The 16,614-nt window shown below is 38.1% G+C and overlaps 1 protein-coding gene across 4 annotated transcripts in view; it reads right to left on the bottom strand.

Moving 5' to 3' along the window:
• Positions 1 to 274: 274 nt before the first annotated feature.
• The window catches only part of LOC148836509 (neuronal membrane glycoprotein M6-b), a 62,697-nt gene continuing 46,357 nt past the window's right edge, over positions 275 to 16,614 (bottom strand). For 2 of the 4 annotated variants that reach the window (XM_088912913.1, XM_088912912.1), the window contains exons 2-7: positions 10,100 to 10,286; positions 9,539 to 9,695; positions 8,658 to 8,826; positions 8,070 to 8,143; positions 6,470 to 6,535; positions 275 to 3,482 (exon numbers count right to left, since the gene is read on the bottom strand). In XM_088912913.1, the coding sequence (XP_088769039.1) occupies positions 3,333 to 3,482; positions 6,470 to 6,535; positions 8,070 to 8,143; positions 8,658 to 8,826; positions 9,539 to 9,695; positions 10,100 to 10,286 (803 nt within the window). In that variant the 3' untranslated portion in view covers positions 275 to 3,332. Of the gene's footprint in view, positions 5,453 to 6,469; positions 6,536 to 8,069; positions 8,144 to 8,657; positions 8,827 to 9,538; positions 9,696 to 10,099; positions 10,287 to 16,614 lie in introns of all 4 variants that reach the window. The other 2 variants (XM_088912915.1, XM_088912914.1) reach the window with 1 other exon arrangement.

The raw sequence follows: 16,614 nt of genomic DNA, 5'->3' as shown, positions 1-16,614 counted from the left end.
GTTCAGACTGGTTGTAATAAAAACAAGTCTTCATGAAAGAAGCAGTTTTACTCACCTAGGCTCATTCACTGCACACTGTGGAAATGTATACTGCACTATATTGTACATTACATCATTATAGCTTAAGTCTTCTTAAAATGTAATGCCATAATGCACAACATGAATTACTTTAATTGCTCAAAGAATCATTACACTTCTGTTAACAAAATAATTACAAACCTGGTATTAGCCACATGTGCTGTAAACGTTTGGAATTTGTATTTAAAAAAACAGAAATTTTTAGGTCTTTTATTTCAATAAACATACATACAATAAGTTTATTTGTGTAGTACAAAACATAACTTCATTAAATTCTATTGTTGTTTTTTTTTAAACTGTAGTCCAACCATCTCATTTTAAAGAAAAACTCTCAACCTGTTGATTTTAAGTGTCCAAGGGTATCCTAATGCTTGTCATACAATTTGGGAAATGACAGCCAGGGTAGTTTGCCATGTCATAGGTGTATATCATGTGATTCTTCTGCAAAATGTGCATGGCGTTACATGGGCGCTTGATCCAAATTAAAGGCTCCTAGGTGTCATTAAGCAGAATGATGTTCCGTGAATTGCAATATAAAAACAACATACTGATTCAAAGTGTTTTATCTACAAATTTTAATATCTACTTGAATAAAACCACAAGGAAGCCCTTGGCACTCATAGAAAATATTGGTTTGCTATTAGGTTACAAAATTGGTACTATACAGGATTTTATTACTTTTACTTAAAAAATGGTTCTATGAAAACTAAGGACTCCTATGCCTTCCACATACAATGGATTTTTGTTCCAAGTTAGAAAATGGAAATGGGCAAACACTGCCTACCATAGCGGGTCAATACAAATGACTACACATCACCTGGATCAATGTAGAAATAGTTCTCTCTTCCATGCAACAATGATTAAGCACTACAATATTCCAGTACATCTCATCTACCAAACATAAAACAGAACATCAGTAACTTTTGTCAGTATTTAAACCTTTGCACACCTGAACAATATTGACATACATCTTCAGAGTATTTTTAAAATACAATGACATTTTAATACCAAGATTTTCATAACAAAATATAGAAGCAATTAAACCAGTATTTTTTTAAAGCCCAACATATTTCTGACTAGCAACAGCTCTACATCATATACATCCATAAAATTCTGTAAAGTATGCTTCGGTCTGGACTTAAATATCACAGAACCTGTGGTTGTAAGGTATTAACATTCACACATCCCATTTTCACGGTCTTCCAAAATTAGTATTTGATAAGGTTAGCAGTAATAACAGATTACGGTACATCATGAAAATTAATTAAAAAAAACAAGTTTCTTTTATCCCGAAATGCATAGTGCTTGTTGTGATGGGGATAAGACAGCAGCTAAGCAGTAAAAACTGAAAAATGGTAGAGGTGAAGGAATACCCAGCGTTTTCACATCACAATCCCAGCTTACAAAGAAAACAATAACTTGCCCTTATATGCAAATTGGATATTTCGTTTAATATAACATAAAGGTTTACATACCATTAAAAATAGAAAAAAAACAACCAAGGCATAGTTTAGCTGTATTATGAGAGTGACATATGTATTAAAAATATGCATTGTTTGTCCATTTGAATAATTTAAATGATTTCTTTTAAAGGAATCTCTTTTTATTTGGAATTACCAGCTACTGTTTTACAAACCCACTCAATTTGGAAGCAGCTGTTAATAAGCAGCTCATTGCTGTGGCCCTGATGCCTGGGCAGGGGAGAGGAAGACACACACTGGCAGTGTTCCCTCTGCTAGGTCTACAGGCATGAGGAGAAGAGTTCAGTCCAGATGTTACCCCATGCTCACAAGGCAACACTGACTGACTCAAGGCCATTCAGCTAAAGCAATGCCTGCTAACTGTGTGATAATAGCCTCATCTCAGACAGGTCTTGTTCAAACAGTGATTCCTTCACAGGTTGAAGCGCTCAGGAGGCCTGAGAATGAGTGTTTTTAACCAGGAACATGGCCCATGCACCACTGTTTGAGGCCCCGCTACTGTGTGTCATGTTGGGGAGGCTGGAGCAGGCCTACTGACAGACATAGTCTCTGTCTGCTGCATCCTGTCTGCTGCAAACCTGTCAAATGAAATACTGCAGCACTCATTCTATATGAAAGGGGTTTGGCTTAAAAATATCTTGCAAGCCACTTAAAATGTTTAGACAAAATTCAGCCTCTAAGCATTTTGGCTACATAAACATTTTTCCAGAAGCTATTAGTTTTGGTACTTTATATAAACGTTAACTGCTTTTGCCATATTTAGCAAAGTTTGTTGTCTTTACTGGTATCCCTTATACATTTTCCCAGATCAATTAGCAAATTAAAAACAAGTCTCTCCTTTATTTCAGGAATTCACAATTTTATACCTGAGGTAGTTTTTCCTTTAGGGCTTCAGTCACTGTTTAACTTGTTGTTCACCAATACAGTAAGTTAGTTCTAACCTTCTGTCAAGTTACTGGAGGAACAAATCTGGAAAATTAGAAGTTAAATTAAGAATCCAAGGTGCCCTCAAGAAGGAAAACTATATCAGATGTGACAGATTTCAAACAGAAATAACAAAAATGCTAGAATTTCTATGTTTATGCTAAGCAAGTAGTAAGCTAATTCGAACTAGATTTTTCTCAAAAGCAAAGCATGCATTTTTTTTTTAATGGAATGATGCGCCATCGAGTCTCACCATTGCATTCTCAATCTGTTAAAGACTAAACATACACAGACAATCGTGCACATAGAAATAACACATTGCACTAGTTTTCTGTATTATCTTTATTCGGAATCTGTGGCTTTGTAAGGCGCGTGTGTTGTACTGTGAGTGAAGCATAATCAAAATGGCATCTTTAATAAAAGATGGAGAACCACTCAGCTCAAAAGAAGCTACACTGTTTTCCTTTTCTTTAGCACGGTTATACCTGCTAAATTAAGAACAAGTTACTTAAAAACAGGTGCATTCTTTTTTAAAATGTAAAAAATAGTGCAATGTTTCAAGCTTTACCAGCAAAAACCGGCTGAGAAAGGGGTAAAGGTGTTCTACTTAGACAGAAACAGTTATATTTAAAATGGCATACTTTGAATATTAAAAAGAGAAAATGTATATATAACACAAGAAGAAGGTTCCTACAAACTTTTCCAGGAGAGTTAGTGCAGAAAGCAACACTTATGCATTAGTTTGTTAGGAGGACCCACATTAGTACTGCAAGGAGCAGTCTGTAAGTTATAGCTGCGTATATTCTTGTCAAATGACTATAGCTGGTCAGTGACGATTATGTTATATCCTTATGTGTAAGAATTGAGACGTTCCTTTGATCGGGACTGGATGTCTTGTAGTTCTTGCTCTTCCTTCATTTTGATGTCTTGGTACGCATGCATGTGACTTGCGTCCTTTAAGTAGGCCCAATTTGCTGACAGAATCATGAGGAAGTGGATCTGGAAGAGAAGGGTGAGGTTGATGGCTAGTAAGCATGTCAAGATGCCAAGCAAGCTACTAGTCAAGCTATGTAAACACAAGGGTTACATGTAAATAAGCTCCCTACTAGGACTAGAAGTTACAGAAGTTAACTGGGTATGGGGTGTCATTTAGTTTGACAGCAGATGCATGCATTTTGTTTTAGTCTGCTGTAGAACAGTTACTGTTAGTGACTCCAAATGGAAAGACAGGCCACTAGACACAAAGTAAAGAATTAAGAAGCCAGTGCAGTGTTTTCAAAAGCAGGTACCAGATAATAGAAAATAACGAGTATCTTCCAAAAGGATACATAAAAAAACCATGTACAGTAGATTCTGTAAAATTGTGTGCAAACACTCTTAATAAGGAAAAAAACCCATGATTTTTATTTTGTTTTGTTTTTTACACAAAGCATTTTTATTTTACGTGTAGAAAGGGAAAAAATAACTACATTTTTTTAAATCTTAAGAAAAAAAAATTAAATACTTATGAAGTATAAGTAACCGTCAACACAGATTAAGAAAGTGAACAACAAAAGCATGCAGGCTCACGGTTAACAGAAAAAAGTGGCATGTTTAAACATTTAATGGCAAGTGTTGTATGAATCAAAGACAAAAATAATGAACATTCTTATAAACAGCTGCAGCTACTAAGGCAGAAGCAGGTTACAGTCATTAAAAAAGTACATTTCTAAATAAAAGAAATTCTTCAAAAGGGGAGTCAGTTTTTGAAGCCCCAGGCATCAATCAAAAAAGATCCCTCACTGGCCCAGTCCTTCATTAATGCCTCTGTTGTGCAATTTATCTTGTGCTGTAACTATGCCCCAGCTTAGAGTCGTCATGTCAATGACGTATTGTGGTTATTGTTTTAAGGTATGGAACCTGGCTTGATAAAAGGTTTTGATTACTCAAAACTCAAAAATTTGGAACAAGCTACCCAGGCATGTGGTTGAAACCAAGACCCTGGCCTCTTTTGAGAAATTGGTGAGATCCTCCAACCAAGAGGCACCTCTACACAAAGGTTGGTGGGAGTGTGGAACAAGCTACCCAGCCAACCTCTCTTGAGAAATGGTTGGATAAGACCCATAGATCAGTTACCTACTATCAAACAAACTTACTCACTAGGCTGAATGACTACATCTCGTTTGCAACCTCTCTTGTATTATGCTGTAGTATTTGAGAGAAATGCTTGGTCACATACCAGTAATTAATGCACAGTCACGTCCAGGTGAGAAAAATGTCTTAGACTATGCACAAAACTATACTATACAAATGTGACCTGTAATGAAAGTAATGAAACTGTACAGTAAGAGGCAACTACATTAAATCATTTTAGTGCCAGAAAATGGCAAGATATGTAACCATAGTTTACAAATACTGGAAGTATTCATAGTACCCATTATTATTCTATGGTAACATTATACTGAGATATTTTGAAAAAGTGAAGCAACATCATTAAAAATGTTTGCTTGATACAGTAAGGCCACTGTATAATGCCATTCAGATCAAAGAAAATTAATTAAAACATATAGCTCCAGCATCAGCACCAAATGTATTTGATTAATTTTAAATTAATTGTAACTGCTAATTTTAAAAAGGACCAGAAGAAAGGCCAAATATTGATGCCATGTGGAATCAAAAGCTTGTCCACAGTATAAAATCGGCCAGATGCCATACCTCCCTATTATCTCCAAATGTGCCCGTCCCTGTATAAAAATGCTAAACGTTGCATACAAATTGCTATTTACACATTATGTAAAAGGAAAAGAACATTTTTCTATTTTTTTTCTTTTTTAGTCCATGGTGTCAGTGGTTGCTCAATCTACTCATTGCAGCTTCATAAACTCTGCACTATGCTCTTAAAATACAACTTAAAATTTAGTGCAGCAGTCTTCTCGACTCTTAAACTTCAAAACAGCATAGTTATATGTGGTAGCCATCATGTAGATCAGCTGGTGGAAGAGAACAAAATACAGGGGTGTAAGACAAAACCGGAGGACATCCTGGTGGTGCTGATGACTTTGAATTTGCTCCCATTCTAACTGCGCTAGTAATAATGTACAAGTACTACACTGCAGGGTCACTGCCAGTAACAAAGACCCTCTCTATACAGACATTAATGCCCTGAGCTGTTTCTTGCCACTTTCAGCTACAGTATGTGAAAGCTGAATACCAACCCTAATAGCATCTAATGGTACGTATATTTATTTTATAATCTCTGAAAACAATGACAAGGTCGTCAGATTATCTGAAACAAATCCAACAGCATTACTGTAAAATGAATAATGGATCCGAGGCTTGAATTAGCTTGGAAATAATTTAGCACTGGATCATGTAGCAAGGATGTTATTCTTGGAATTTCACAGTTTGTTTTTTTCCCCAATTTCTGTGCCTGAATAGTTCAACTTTGAGACTGAGTGAAATCACAATTGTAGCTGGACAAGAATCAATTCTATGCAGTAGTGCAATTGGGAGAGGGGTTTGCCTAAGCCTCCCTCAGACAGAAAATGTCATACAACATACAAAAAAAACCATATCTATAAAACAATACAATGTTTTTTAAAAATTCTATTCTATTCTAGCTATTTATGTACTTGGATTCCTATTCTTCTCCTCACTGTACATTTTATCTTAATATTCACTGCTTGATTGTCACAGCACAAACTGTCAAAGCTGCTTTAATTTCAGAGACTTTACACAGAGCTTCCCTGTTGCAATAGGAGGAAGTCCATCAGCACGACAAGCAGGTGTCTAACAGCAACGGACATCACAGAAAATGAAATTTGAAATAGACCTCACAGTTGCTACTCAAATGTATTGTTGAATCAATTTTAGGAATCAGTGCGTGTGTAAAAGCAAGGAGGGAGCACTTTATTAATCTATCAACCAATCAGACACCGACCAGCGCATGTGAAACGCAGGAGATCTTGGTCTAAATCAATTCGAAAGGCATTAAAAACGTGGCTCACCAGTGCAATAACAGTCGCGCCTGCTCCAGCACACGCCACGATGTAGAGGTGGTAAGACAGATAGAACTGGAAAACAAGAGAGACAGAAAATATGTGTAAGAAATCCAGATCTTCTGATGTGCAAAAGACCAGAGGATTCCCCATTTTAAAGCGACCGATAGCAAGGATTCTAAACTTTGTATTGCTGGCTTTGGGGCTTTGGCTTTGTTTCTTACAGTTATAGTTTACGTTTATCATTAGAAAAAGATTCATGATTTGTTACAGTTTACCACCCCTTTATTTGCCCATTGTTTCTTTCTGTTTGTTGCTTTTTTCTTCCATGACCTAGCAGTAATGTCTGATCCTGCTGAGGGCACATTCCTGAGAGGACAAGCACCTTAAGCTGCTTCGCAGTACTCTCAGGAGGAGCAAGAGGTTGTGAAAGAGTATGTGTGCGAATACAGGAACCCTCAGCAGCATGATACATATAATATTGAGACAGGAAAGTTATTACTCCTTTCTATATTTCACTATAAATACCCGTGGTGCACTGGCTAACCCAGAAATCCAAATGATGACCAACATGTACCGTGCAGTATATGGCCTATAGCCAGCAGCTACAGTATATCACCCTGCAACTCACAAATGGCAACTCACTGAAGTTAAGCAGGTGTGAGCCTGGCCAGTACCTGGATGGAAGTCCTCCTGGGAAAGCTAAGGTTGCTGCTGGAAGAGGTGTTAGTGGGACCAGTAGGGGGTGCTCACCCTGCAGTCTGTGAGGGTTCTAATGCCCCAGTATAGTTATGGAGGACATTATACTGCAAAAAGGCACTGTCCTTCAGATGAGACATAAAACTGAGGTCCTAACTCTCTGTGGTCATTTAAAATCTCAGGGCGTTTCTCAAAAAGAGTAGGGGTGTTACCCCTGGCCATATTTCCCTCTGGCCTTCACTAGTCTTGGCTTCATAATTATCCCCATCTATGATTTGGCTTCAGTACTCTTTTCTCATCCCTACTGATAGCTGATGTGTGGTGAACGTACTGGCACACTCTGGCTGCTGTCACATCATCCAGGTAGGGGCTACACATTGGTGTTGGAGGGGAGACCACATTACCTGTATAGTGCTTCAAATGGAGTGTTCAGAAAAGTGCTATATAAGTGTTGTTACTATTATTATTATTATTATTTAATTTCCAGCATCCTATATTAGCCATCCTAGTATCTTTAGATAAATACTTGTACAGTAAGTCCAATAAACGAAAAGACAATGGAAAATTAGGTCAGTGAAACTGGGACATATGCATTCATCTGGAACTCTTGGTCTTCAACTGTTGACAGCAGTGGAATAGGATAACCTGCATTAAAATTGGGGCACGTAACTCATCTAGACATGTCACATTTGTAATAGGGATATGTATGTATATCTAATATGTATATTAGACTCATTTTAAACAAGGAAACATACTTAGAAATGTATGAAGGGATAAGATGATAAGAGAAAGGTTTACACACTTTCACAGATACTGTTAACTAAAGAAGTGAAGACCGGGACCATCTAACAGCAACTCACTTCTGAACTAACATTTCATGAAAAGTCAAACAGAAGCAACTCTTCATTACCTCACTGGTGTTGCAGATTGTTCCTAGGTTGGAACCACAGGCTTTGCCAGGGGTAGCGCTCCAGGGAATGATACCTAGAAAAGCAAGTGAGAGAATTAATATCGTTTAAGAATCAGTTTTATCTACCTTCAACTGTTTTCCCAGCTGACTGCACCAGCACAGCTCCAGACCACTGTCAGGCCCCATGTTCTCACTGGCACTGAGATCTGATTCTCCAGGCCAATGGCAATGACATTACTGTGGGGCTTAAAATGCTGGGTCCAACCCTTCTCTCCACTGACACCCAGTGCTGAAATGACTATACCACCTACAGTCAGAACTGCAGATGCACTTGCCATCTCCCTGAAGAAATTGACAACTCATCTCTTTGCGATATACCTGATGGCAGAGACCTGTAACTGACCTTCTCTTAGTGATGATGCTCTCACGTCATTACTTCTTGTCTAACTGCACTGAAACTCCTTAGCATTGTGCAACATCACAGCACAGTCTTAAGTGGTTTCACTGTGGCTCTATGCTGCAATCACCTACATCTTGACCAGATCAAGACCAAGATTGCATCTTGACCAGAGAGCAGCTCTTTCTTACCATACTGCCGAACATCCACGCAAATAGAGTCTATGGAAGTCAGGTTTGCTACTGGAGATCTCATGGCTTCGCACGTCGACCACATGTTATAGAACAAGAAGACAGGAACAGCTGAGAAGCCAAATACTCCCAGCCAGGCAACTCCAAGGATATAGGTCAGGAACACAAACTGAAAAGACAAATAGCATTCGTCTATCCCTTGAATGCTCTTGAAAAAAGTCAGATTGTTATTGCTACAGGGAAATTGGGAAATCTATTTTTCCCCCCCAAAGTACCCAAAATGTTTTTTAAATGTTTTTGGACAATTATAGCACAGAGACAATCACAGATTGTGGGTTACCTCAATTTACCTTGATCATGATTAGCACCACAAAATTATACTATATGTTTGGTATCAATTATCCAAATATTTGGGTAATATTTGTTTACTGCTGGATTAAACAGATTGACAATATTTCTAGATTAGATCCTTAAAATGTCGATGGGGTTAGACGGCCATTTGGACCACTTCTTCTGTTAACCCTCATTTACATGTCGCAATTAGTTCAGGCAGGACGTGATGGACGCAGTCAGATTAAAAGGGCTGTGTTGGTCTGGATCAAGCTCTGCAGCCATGTTGTTCAAGCCAATACCCTGACTTCTTTCAAGAAACAGATGGATGAGATACTTGGATCAGTTAACTGAAACTACCAAATGTGCTAGACGAACCAAATGGCCCTTCTTAGTGACTTATGACTAACAGGAGGACAAATGTAATTACACACTAAATTAATCACCCACTTGAAACACCACACTGGAATCTAGCGTTCACAGTTCTGTGGGACACTTGAGTGGTGTCTAGGGCTGTACAACATTCACATGAGTAATTATTGACTCCATACCATTCCACTGATGCATCGTCCACAGGCTGTGGTCTTGAATTCACTGTGAAGCTCCTTCACAGCGCTGGTAGTGTAGAAACCCTCTGCCAAGAGAATGATTCCGTACAAGAAGAAAAACGAGGCGATCCCATAAATGATGTACTGCATCAGCTGTACTCTGCAAGCACACACAAAGAAGATGTTTCAGCCAATTCATTCATCGGAGCCCAACATCCAAAATCATGTTTAACTCAAAAGTTTTTCATTTTAATTGCGGACATTCTGGGACTGGTAATAAAAGTCACTATTAGATAGGTGATAACCTCCTGAAACAACGGCTCCAATATTTTTTTAACAGATTAGAGGTGTTTGACATCATGTTTGATGATGGATGATACCACACTTCCTCTTTATGATAACACAGATGGCTCCCCCTGTAATTTAGTTTTCAATGAACAGCTTAGGGACTTAATAAGCCCTGTTTTAATTAACTGAAACCCTGGGAGGACTGGAAGAATCTCCAAGTCCATAAATAGACTGAAAAAATGATTTAAAAAAAACAAAAAGGTGCTACAAACTCACACATCGGTTAAGGTTGCATGATCCGTAGTGACCTTAGAGAAGTGAGTCTCCAGGATAGTGACCGTCCCGGTCAGTGCCACATGGCCACAGCCGCAGAACAGAGCCACCCCCGAGAAGCACAGGATAGTGGCGACCAGGGACGCGTACGGGACTCCTCCCAGGCACTTAATGCAGCACTCAAAACAACCTGTGGAGAAGACAGAGGGAGGCAAAAAGACGAGTATGTTCAGCCACGCTGTGAAGGTCCATCCGGCCACAGCATCTCTTGGAGCTCACAGTCACCAAAGCCACAAGGCGCTCATTATGAATGCAAGAGATCTCAGTTGCAGCAGTGGCTGAGAAGGGTTGGGGCTTCAGAAAGCCACAACAAATGTTCATTTAGTCTTAATCCACCTCTTGCTTTGTACCAAACATGCAGGAATACATTTCACATGTTTTGCGGCAACTACTGAAAGGCTGAATAACTAGTTTTACATGAAGCTGATGTCAACCCCATTTAAGTATTTAAACAAATTAAGTATTTAAATGCACCACTAGATTTGAAAACTTGTAGAAAACTACCAGGAAAACAAAATCACAGAAATATTTACAAGTTAGCTCTATTACCCTAGCTTTAAAAAAGCACAACATTGAAGCAGTTTCTGATGACAGCGTTAAAAATGCCTACAGTCGCATACATTATTTCAATGTTTCCATGGAAACCTCTAGCTGATCATTACAGTTAAAAGCATTTCTTCAAGCACAAGGGCTTCTATAAAAAGACCACCTTTTCTTTTAATTCTGAAATTACTGTACACTCTAAAACATATACATTAAATCATATACATTTGTGCTATTTCTTTGTGCTGTACTTTATTTCTATCATCTGTTACAGAAAAGAAAAAGAATCTTCAAGGATACTCCCTAAGATTAAGTAAATGTAATTTTGCAAAAGCCAAGCCAGCACTTCAGCAAGGAATTGTCTTCATCAGACCAGTGATGGCATGATCTCTCTGTGCCTGCACCTCATTGATGTTTTGGTGTTCATACCTCTTTTAATGAATAATCTGCTGAACAGTACTGTTGTGAACACTGTGCACCATTAGGTACAAGACATAAGAGAGGCTCCACAGTCCAAACATTAGGTTTCTTTTCTTCTCTTTTCAGCATGGAATAAGCCGTTACTTGTTCCTTTGCAACCAAATATGTTGATTTGTCTCGAGACACACACAGTTCATCTTTTGAACACAGAGCAGGACCATCTGAAATAGTGAACTGATCCTAGCAAAAGGCATGGTCATTTGGAACACAGTCTAGCCTAAAACCTAGGCTGCTGCTACTTTTTCTAACTACTGCTACATTTTTCAAAATAAAACATGACTTTAAAAGGAGCTGGTTATCATCCATTTAAAAAAAGATTTCAGTGGCGACCAACGATTGCTTAGACTGCCACATGTGGGTGTGATTCCCACATGAGTCAGCAGTGTCTTTTTTAACGCATAAGCAGCATAGAGCTGTGGTGAGGGCACTGACCTTGTAACTGGAAGGCTGTGGGTGAGACCCTTCTCTTGAGATTGCTCCAGCAAACACAAAAAGCCTTGCTATGTAATTGGAAACTCCTGACTATCACCGTTAATAAAAAGGTGTGCTCATCTGGATTGTATGGTTAAAGGTTCTCTTATTTTTATTAATAGTATATATCAGAGCATGTTAGGTATACCAGTGCTTATATGAAAGTCACTTTGAGAAACGGGGGAAATTCTGACAAAAGTAATAATGTGGCAACATCTAGTGTGAAATATTTTCAGGTGCTTCACAGCAATGCTTTTGAGCATATTGTGTTTGTACAAGAAGGTATTCATGCTCTACACTGAAGAAGATGCTTGATGTTGCATGAGTTCCAATTTTCGCTTTATTTTTGCAGGTACAGTGTACAGTGGAGTCTGGCAAAATACCACCATGATACATGTTTAAACAGAAGCTGTCTAAACAAAAACCAAATTAGGCAAAAAACTGCCTATACGGGCTTCAGCAGTTATGCCTGGAGCTCTTCCATATGAAAACTAGCCATTCATCAACACCATTAGAGTGCTTTAATGGGCAGCAGACGTGCAAGAGCGATGCGAGCAAGCTGGCCGATAAAGGAAATCAATGACAATTCATTACAGCAGAATTATGTTATTAAAGTGACCTAGTATGAACAGCCATCTCAGCCAACTGTAAATCTGACATACAGGGCCAGACACCATGAAAGATAAATACAGGTTACATCGAGATAAATGCACAAAGCAATCTGTCCAGGTATTTATTTTAAAGAAACACAATATATAAAAACCCACAATATTAATGTCTCTCTAAAGGCAACACTGTAAATCCCCTTTCATTAACCAGACAGAAGAACTGCTAATCATGTAGAACTCAGTTTTGGAAAAGAAAAGGTTTGGGCCCCACTAATAATTATCATAGTTTTTTTTCTTCTTTTCTAAAAAGGAGTTATGGATCTACTGTAAACACTAGCACTTATAAGTAGAGATTTCTTCCATTAGCCTATTGAAGGAAAAGCAGCCTGCCAGCTTTTCACCACAACTCGAAGGCAAGTTGACAGAGCGGTGCGGAAAACTGGAATCGGCACGAAGCCTTTTAACAGAGGGCTAGAGTCCGAACCTTTCTCTTCAGCAAAAACACAAACGGTACCTGTCAATTACACGGTCACATCAGACAGTTGCTTCTGAATAAGCCCTTGGTAGACCACAAATACGTCTGAAAGTAAAACTAAATAAGTCATTTGAAATTTTTCTTCTTTACCACTCTAAAAATACTCTTTGGAAATATACAGTACGGCTCATGGCACTTGACTATGTTTCTATTAAATGATATATTTGTCATGTGAACAACAGTCTCTCTCAGCGATGGGATAATGCAATGCTTACAGAATATTATTGCATTGTTATATTATCAAAAGGGACATAAAACCTTTCTAGAATGCTCATTCTAAGAAATGAGCCTTTTAATGAAAAATGTTTGAATCTTCCAACAAAAACATTGCATGAAGAATGCATCCATACGGTATTATCAGTTGCGTAGAGCAACTGTTAGATACACAAGTATAACTACTACGTAGGAATGAAAGGATTGAAAATCCTTTTGTTCTGCTGCATTTTCTTCACTGAAACAAATTAAAAATAGACATGTTGGTTATAGCATAAACCCTTCCAACGGTTATTTTGTCAGAAAGTTCACTATAGCTCTTTGTGAAGTGCAGTGAAATAAAAACATTTTTGTCCTCAGGCTTGTGAATAACGGTTGCCATGGTTGCATGTTACCAACAGCCCAGTGAATCTGCCTACAGCTGACTCCATTACTAAGCCCCAGATTTTACACACTCAATCAGGGCCAGGTCAGGAAACATAGCGCTCCAGACTCAAACTTAAGGAAGAGAAATGCAATCCACAAAGATCTTCCAGCTAGACAATTAATTAAAACTTATTTCATTAGTCATACATCAGAAGTCGACTCTTCTGTGTCCACAAATCAGACTTTTGCTCTGTGAAATGGCATCCCCCTGCCAGTCTTGGCCCAAATAGTCATCACCTAGACCGAGCAAGAGTAACGGCACTTTGGTTAACATGTTATTGGAAAATTCCAAACAAAGTAGATCCATCTGGTTTCCAGAGCAACAAATGTTATTCTTGTAACAAATTAAAACCCGGCAGAAGCAGAGTCGGAGCTTCAAAAACAGGGGCAAACAACCCTAGAGAACCTCTTCACCTCTGATAAAGGAAAGTGCAATGGTAAACATTATATTAATGTTACTTAAAAGCTAATAGGTTTTCCAGTTATTGTCTGGCATCTGGAAAAGACTATCCACTTTTCCTGACTCAAACAGTACATTTGTGTTACACAAAGGTCCACATGTATAACAGCTCTGCATGCGGCAATGTGCCTGACTCCATGGTAAACCAGTTTCCTCAAAAGAACAACAATGTCTTTTTTTCCCCCGTAAGGGAAGCAGCTGGTTATCATCCATTTTCTTCAGATTAGTTCAACAATGCAGTTTTGCGATATTGTTTAGCTCCTTCTACCTGGTCTTCCTTTTCCTTCCGATCACAATACTTCAACAACACTGTAAACTTACAAAAAGTACATTAGGAAAAAAATACATACATTCACTCTTCATTGTGATGTAGATTAAAGTAAATACAGATTGTAGATAGATCAAGTTGTGAATAATGAGAATAGCCGCTCATTTCATATGAATATTGTATACCAGGCTTGAGGAGGTACGAGGTATCTAGTAATCACACTACCTACTGTAACAAGGCATATACTGTACCTGGATTTGAGCAATGCTAGTATCATTTGATACTAAGGCTAATTTTTGTACTTGTCAGACATACCTTTTTTTCTCAGTATGAATAGACCAATTAAAAATAAAATAGCCTTGAACACCTACGTTCATCACAGTCATTATATTTCTGTTTAATTGTTCTGGAAACTGCAAATGACGACAGTTTACCAGTCAGGACTCCCTGGGGGGCTCTCTAAGTAAAACCTCCTTTCATTTAAAACTCCCTCAGCTCTACTTCACACCCACAAATTGAATGATAAAGTAAGAGGCCCGATTGTCCTACTTCTGTCAGACAGAGATGAAGGTCAGGGAACAATGTCATCGTGTGCTAGTAGTGTAATTGGGAACACTTCCCAGTAAACAATGCACTCTAAAACATTTCTAAAGCAGCTTTTACAAACCATCGCTAAAATCAATGGTGTCCCCACTTGGTTAGCTGTTCTAAACAATAATGGCCTAACTAATGTGCCAGTCTATTTTTAACAGGCAGACACTGCTTGTGCACTAGGTTAGAAACTACATCAGCAGAAGACTCAACATCTTGAAAGAGCACTTCTACCATTCGTTGAAGTCTGGACATGGCGTTACAGCTTTGTCATACCCTTGTAAGGAGTGTGATAAAAATCTTGTTTTTAAGCTACCAGAGGCACACGGTGGATGTGAAACAATGCCACCAGTCTATTTAATTAAACTTTATGTAACACATAAGATCTTGTACCTCTCATGATGTGTCTTTCGGCCGTAGCTCAGTAAATCTCTTTTATTTAAAGCATGTTTTCACAGCTGGAAGAAGCACGTCTTACCCAGAAAGCAAGGCGTACATTCATTCAGCTAGAACAAAATGATGTGCTGTGTTGCCCATTTAAATGTGGTATCTTGCTTTAACCACAAATTTCTAAAAGAAACCTCCTCTAACTCGAACCGGCATCTTAATATCCCACATAAAAATGGCCTACTTTTACCACTTCATCTAAATCATATTGCTCTACATTGAGAAACATATATTCTGGAATCATCCAATATATACACTGAGAACGCACCGTAAAAATAAAGTGGCACTTCCAACATTACTATTTTATCTTAGTAAAAATAAGAATATCAGATAAGAAAATCTATATTCTTTAGAAGTATTTAATTTTCTACATATTAAATCTGATTGCCTTCCTCCTCAACAAAAAAACAACAACATTTATATTGCAAATAGCAAAGGCAAACCAAATACATCAGGATTTGGATATGACTTTTCTTCTGTTTCTTATTATATCTACACATTGTAATATAACCTCAGCAATGCCACTTCACAGAAACAGTCATCTGCTACAATGGCCATAGCTTTCAGCTCCATTATGGGGAATGAGAGCAAATTAAACAATATAATTGCTGCAGTATTTTTGTGTCAGCATCAAGTCATTTTACTGTGGGGACTATGAAAGAGCAATGTTACACCAGGAGGTATGTTTTTCACTAACTCAAACGTTAGAGATCCATCAGACTGTCCCCCAGGTTAATATCTGGCATAGACAACACAGACACTGTTATTTCAAGAACTTAATCAGGAAATGGTTATCAACAGTTCCAAAGAAGACTCTGACAATAAAATCAGCAAAGCATTGGACAGCAGAACAAATACAAAGTACAGTACATTAAGAGGAAGATGGCAATTAATATAACATTTAGAATATTTCTGTCACAGGCTAGTTTTTGTTGTTCAGAGAAACATTACATTAAAGCTTGAGTGCCTTGCTCAAGGGTACAGCTGCAGTGTCTACAACCCTCTAGTTACAGTACAGTACCCCTTACCACTCCCTGTCAAAGCACCTGGCTGGGTTACAGAAATGTTTCTTGAAAAGACTACATAAGACTGCAAATGTGATAATGTTAAAAATGTAAACAAGAGTGTAAAGCTCTCAAGATCAAAGATGTAAAGGAAGGTGACAGTCACAGTCGAGTGTTTTGGAAGTAAAATATGTAATTTACTGAACAACCTGAGATCAGTGGCTAAAACAAACAGACACTGTCTAATTACCACAGAAGCCACAAATAGATATTGTTTCCAGGATCGCAGGCCTGACTAACAAAAGGCTGAAACCATTTTTGAAAATACAGTGGAGAAAAGACAATGTCGTGAGAATGTCCAATTGGAAGGGTGTTTAAAAATGCTTTAAAAGATAATAAATCTTCTGATGGA

Source organism: Atractosteus spatula, chromosome 4 (assembly GCF_055471065.1).
Source record: "Atractosteus spatula isolate fAtrSpa1 chromosome 4, fAtrSpa1.hap1, whole genome shotgun sequence".
NCBI classification, from domain to species: domain Eukaryota; kingdom Metazoa; phylum Chordata; class Actinopteri; order Semionotiformes; family Lepisosteidae; genus Atractosteus; species Atractosteus spatula.
This window is presented reverse-complemented; position numbering and strand designations above follow the sequence as displayed.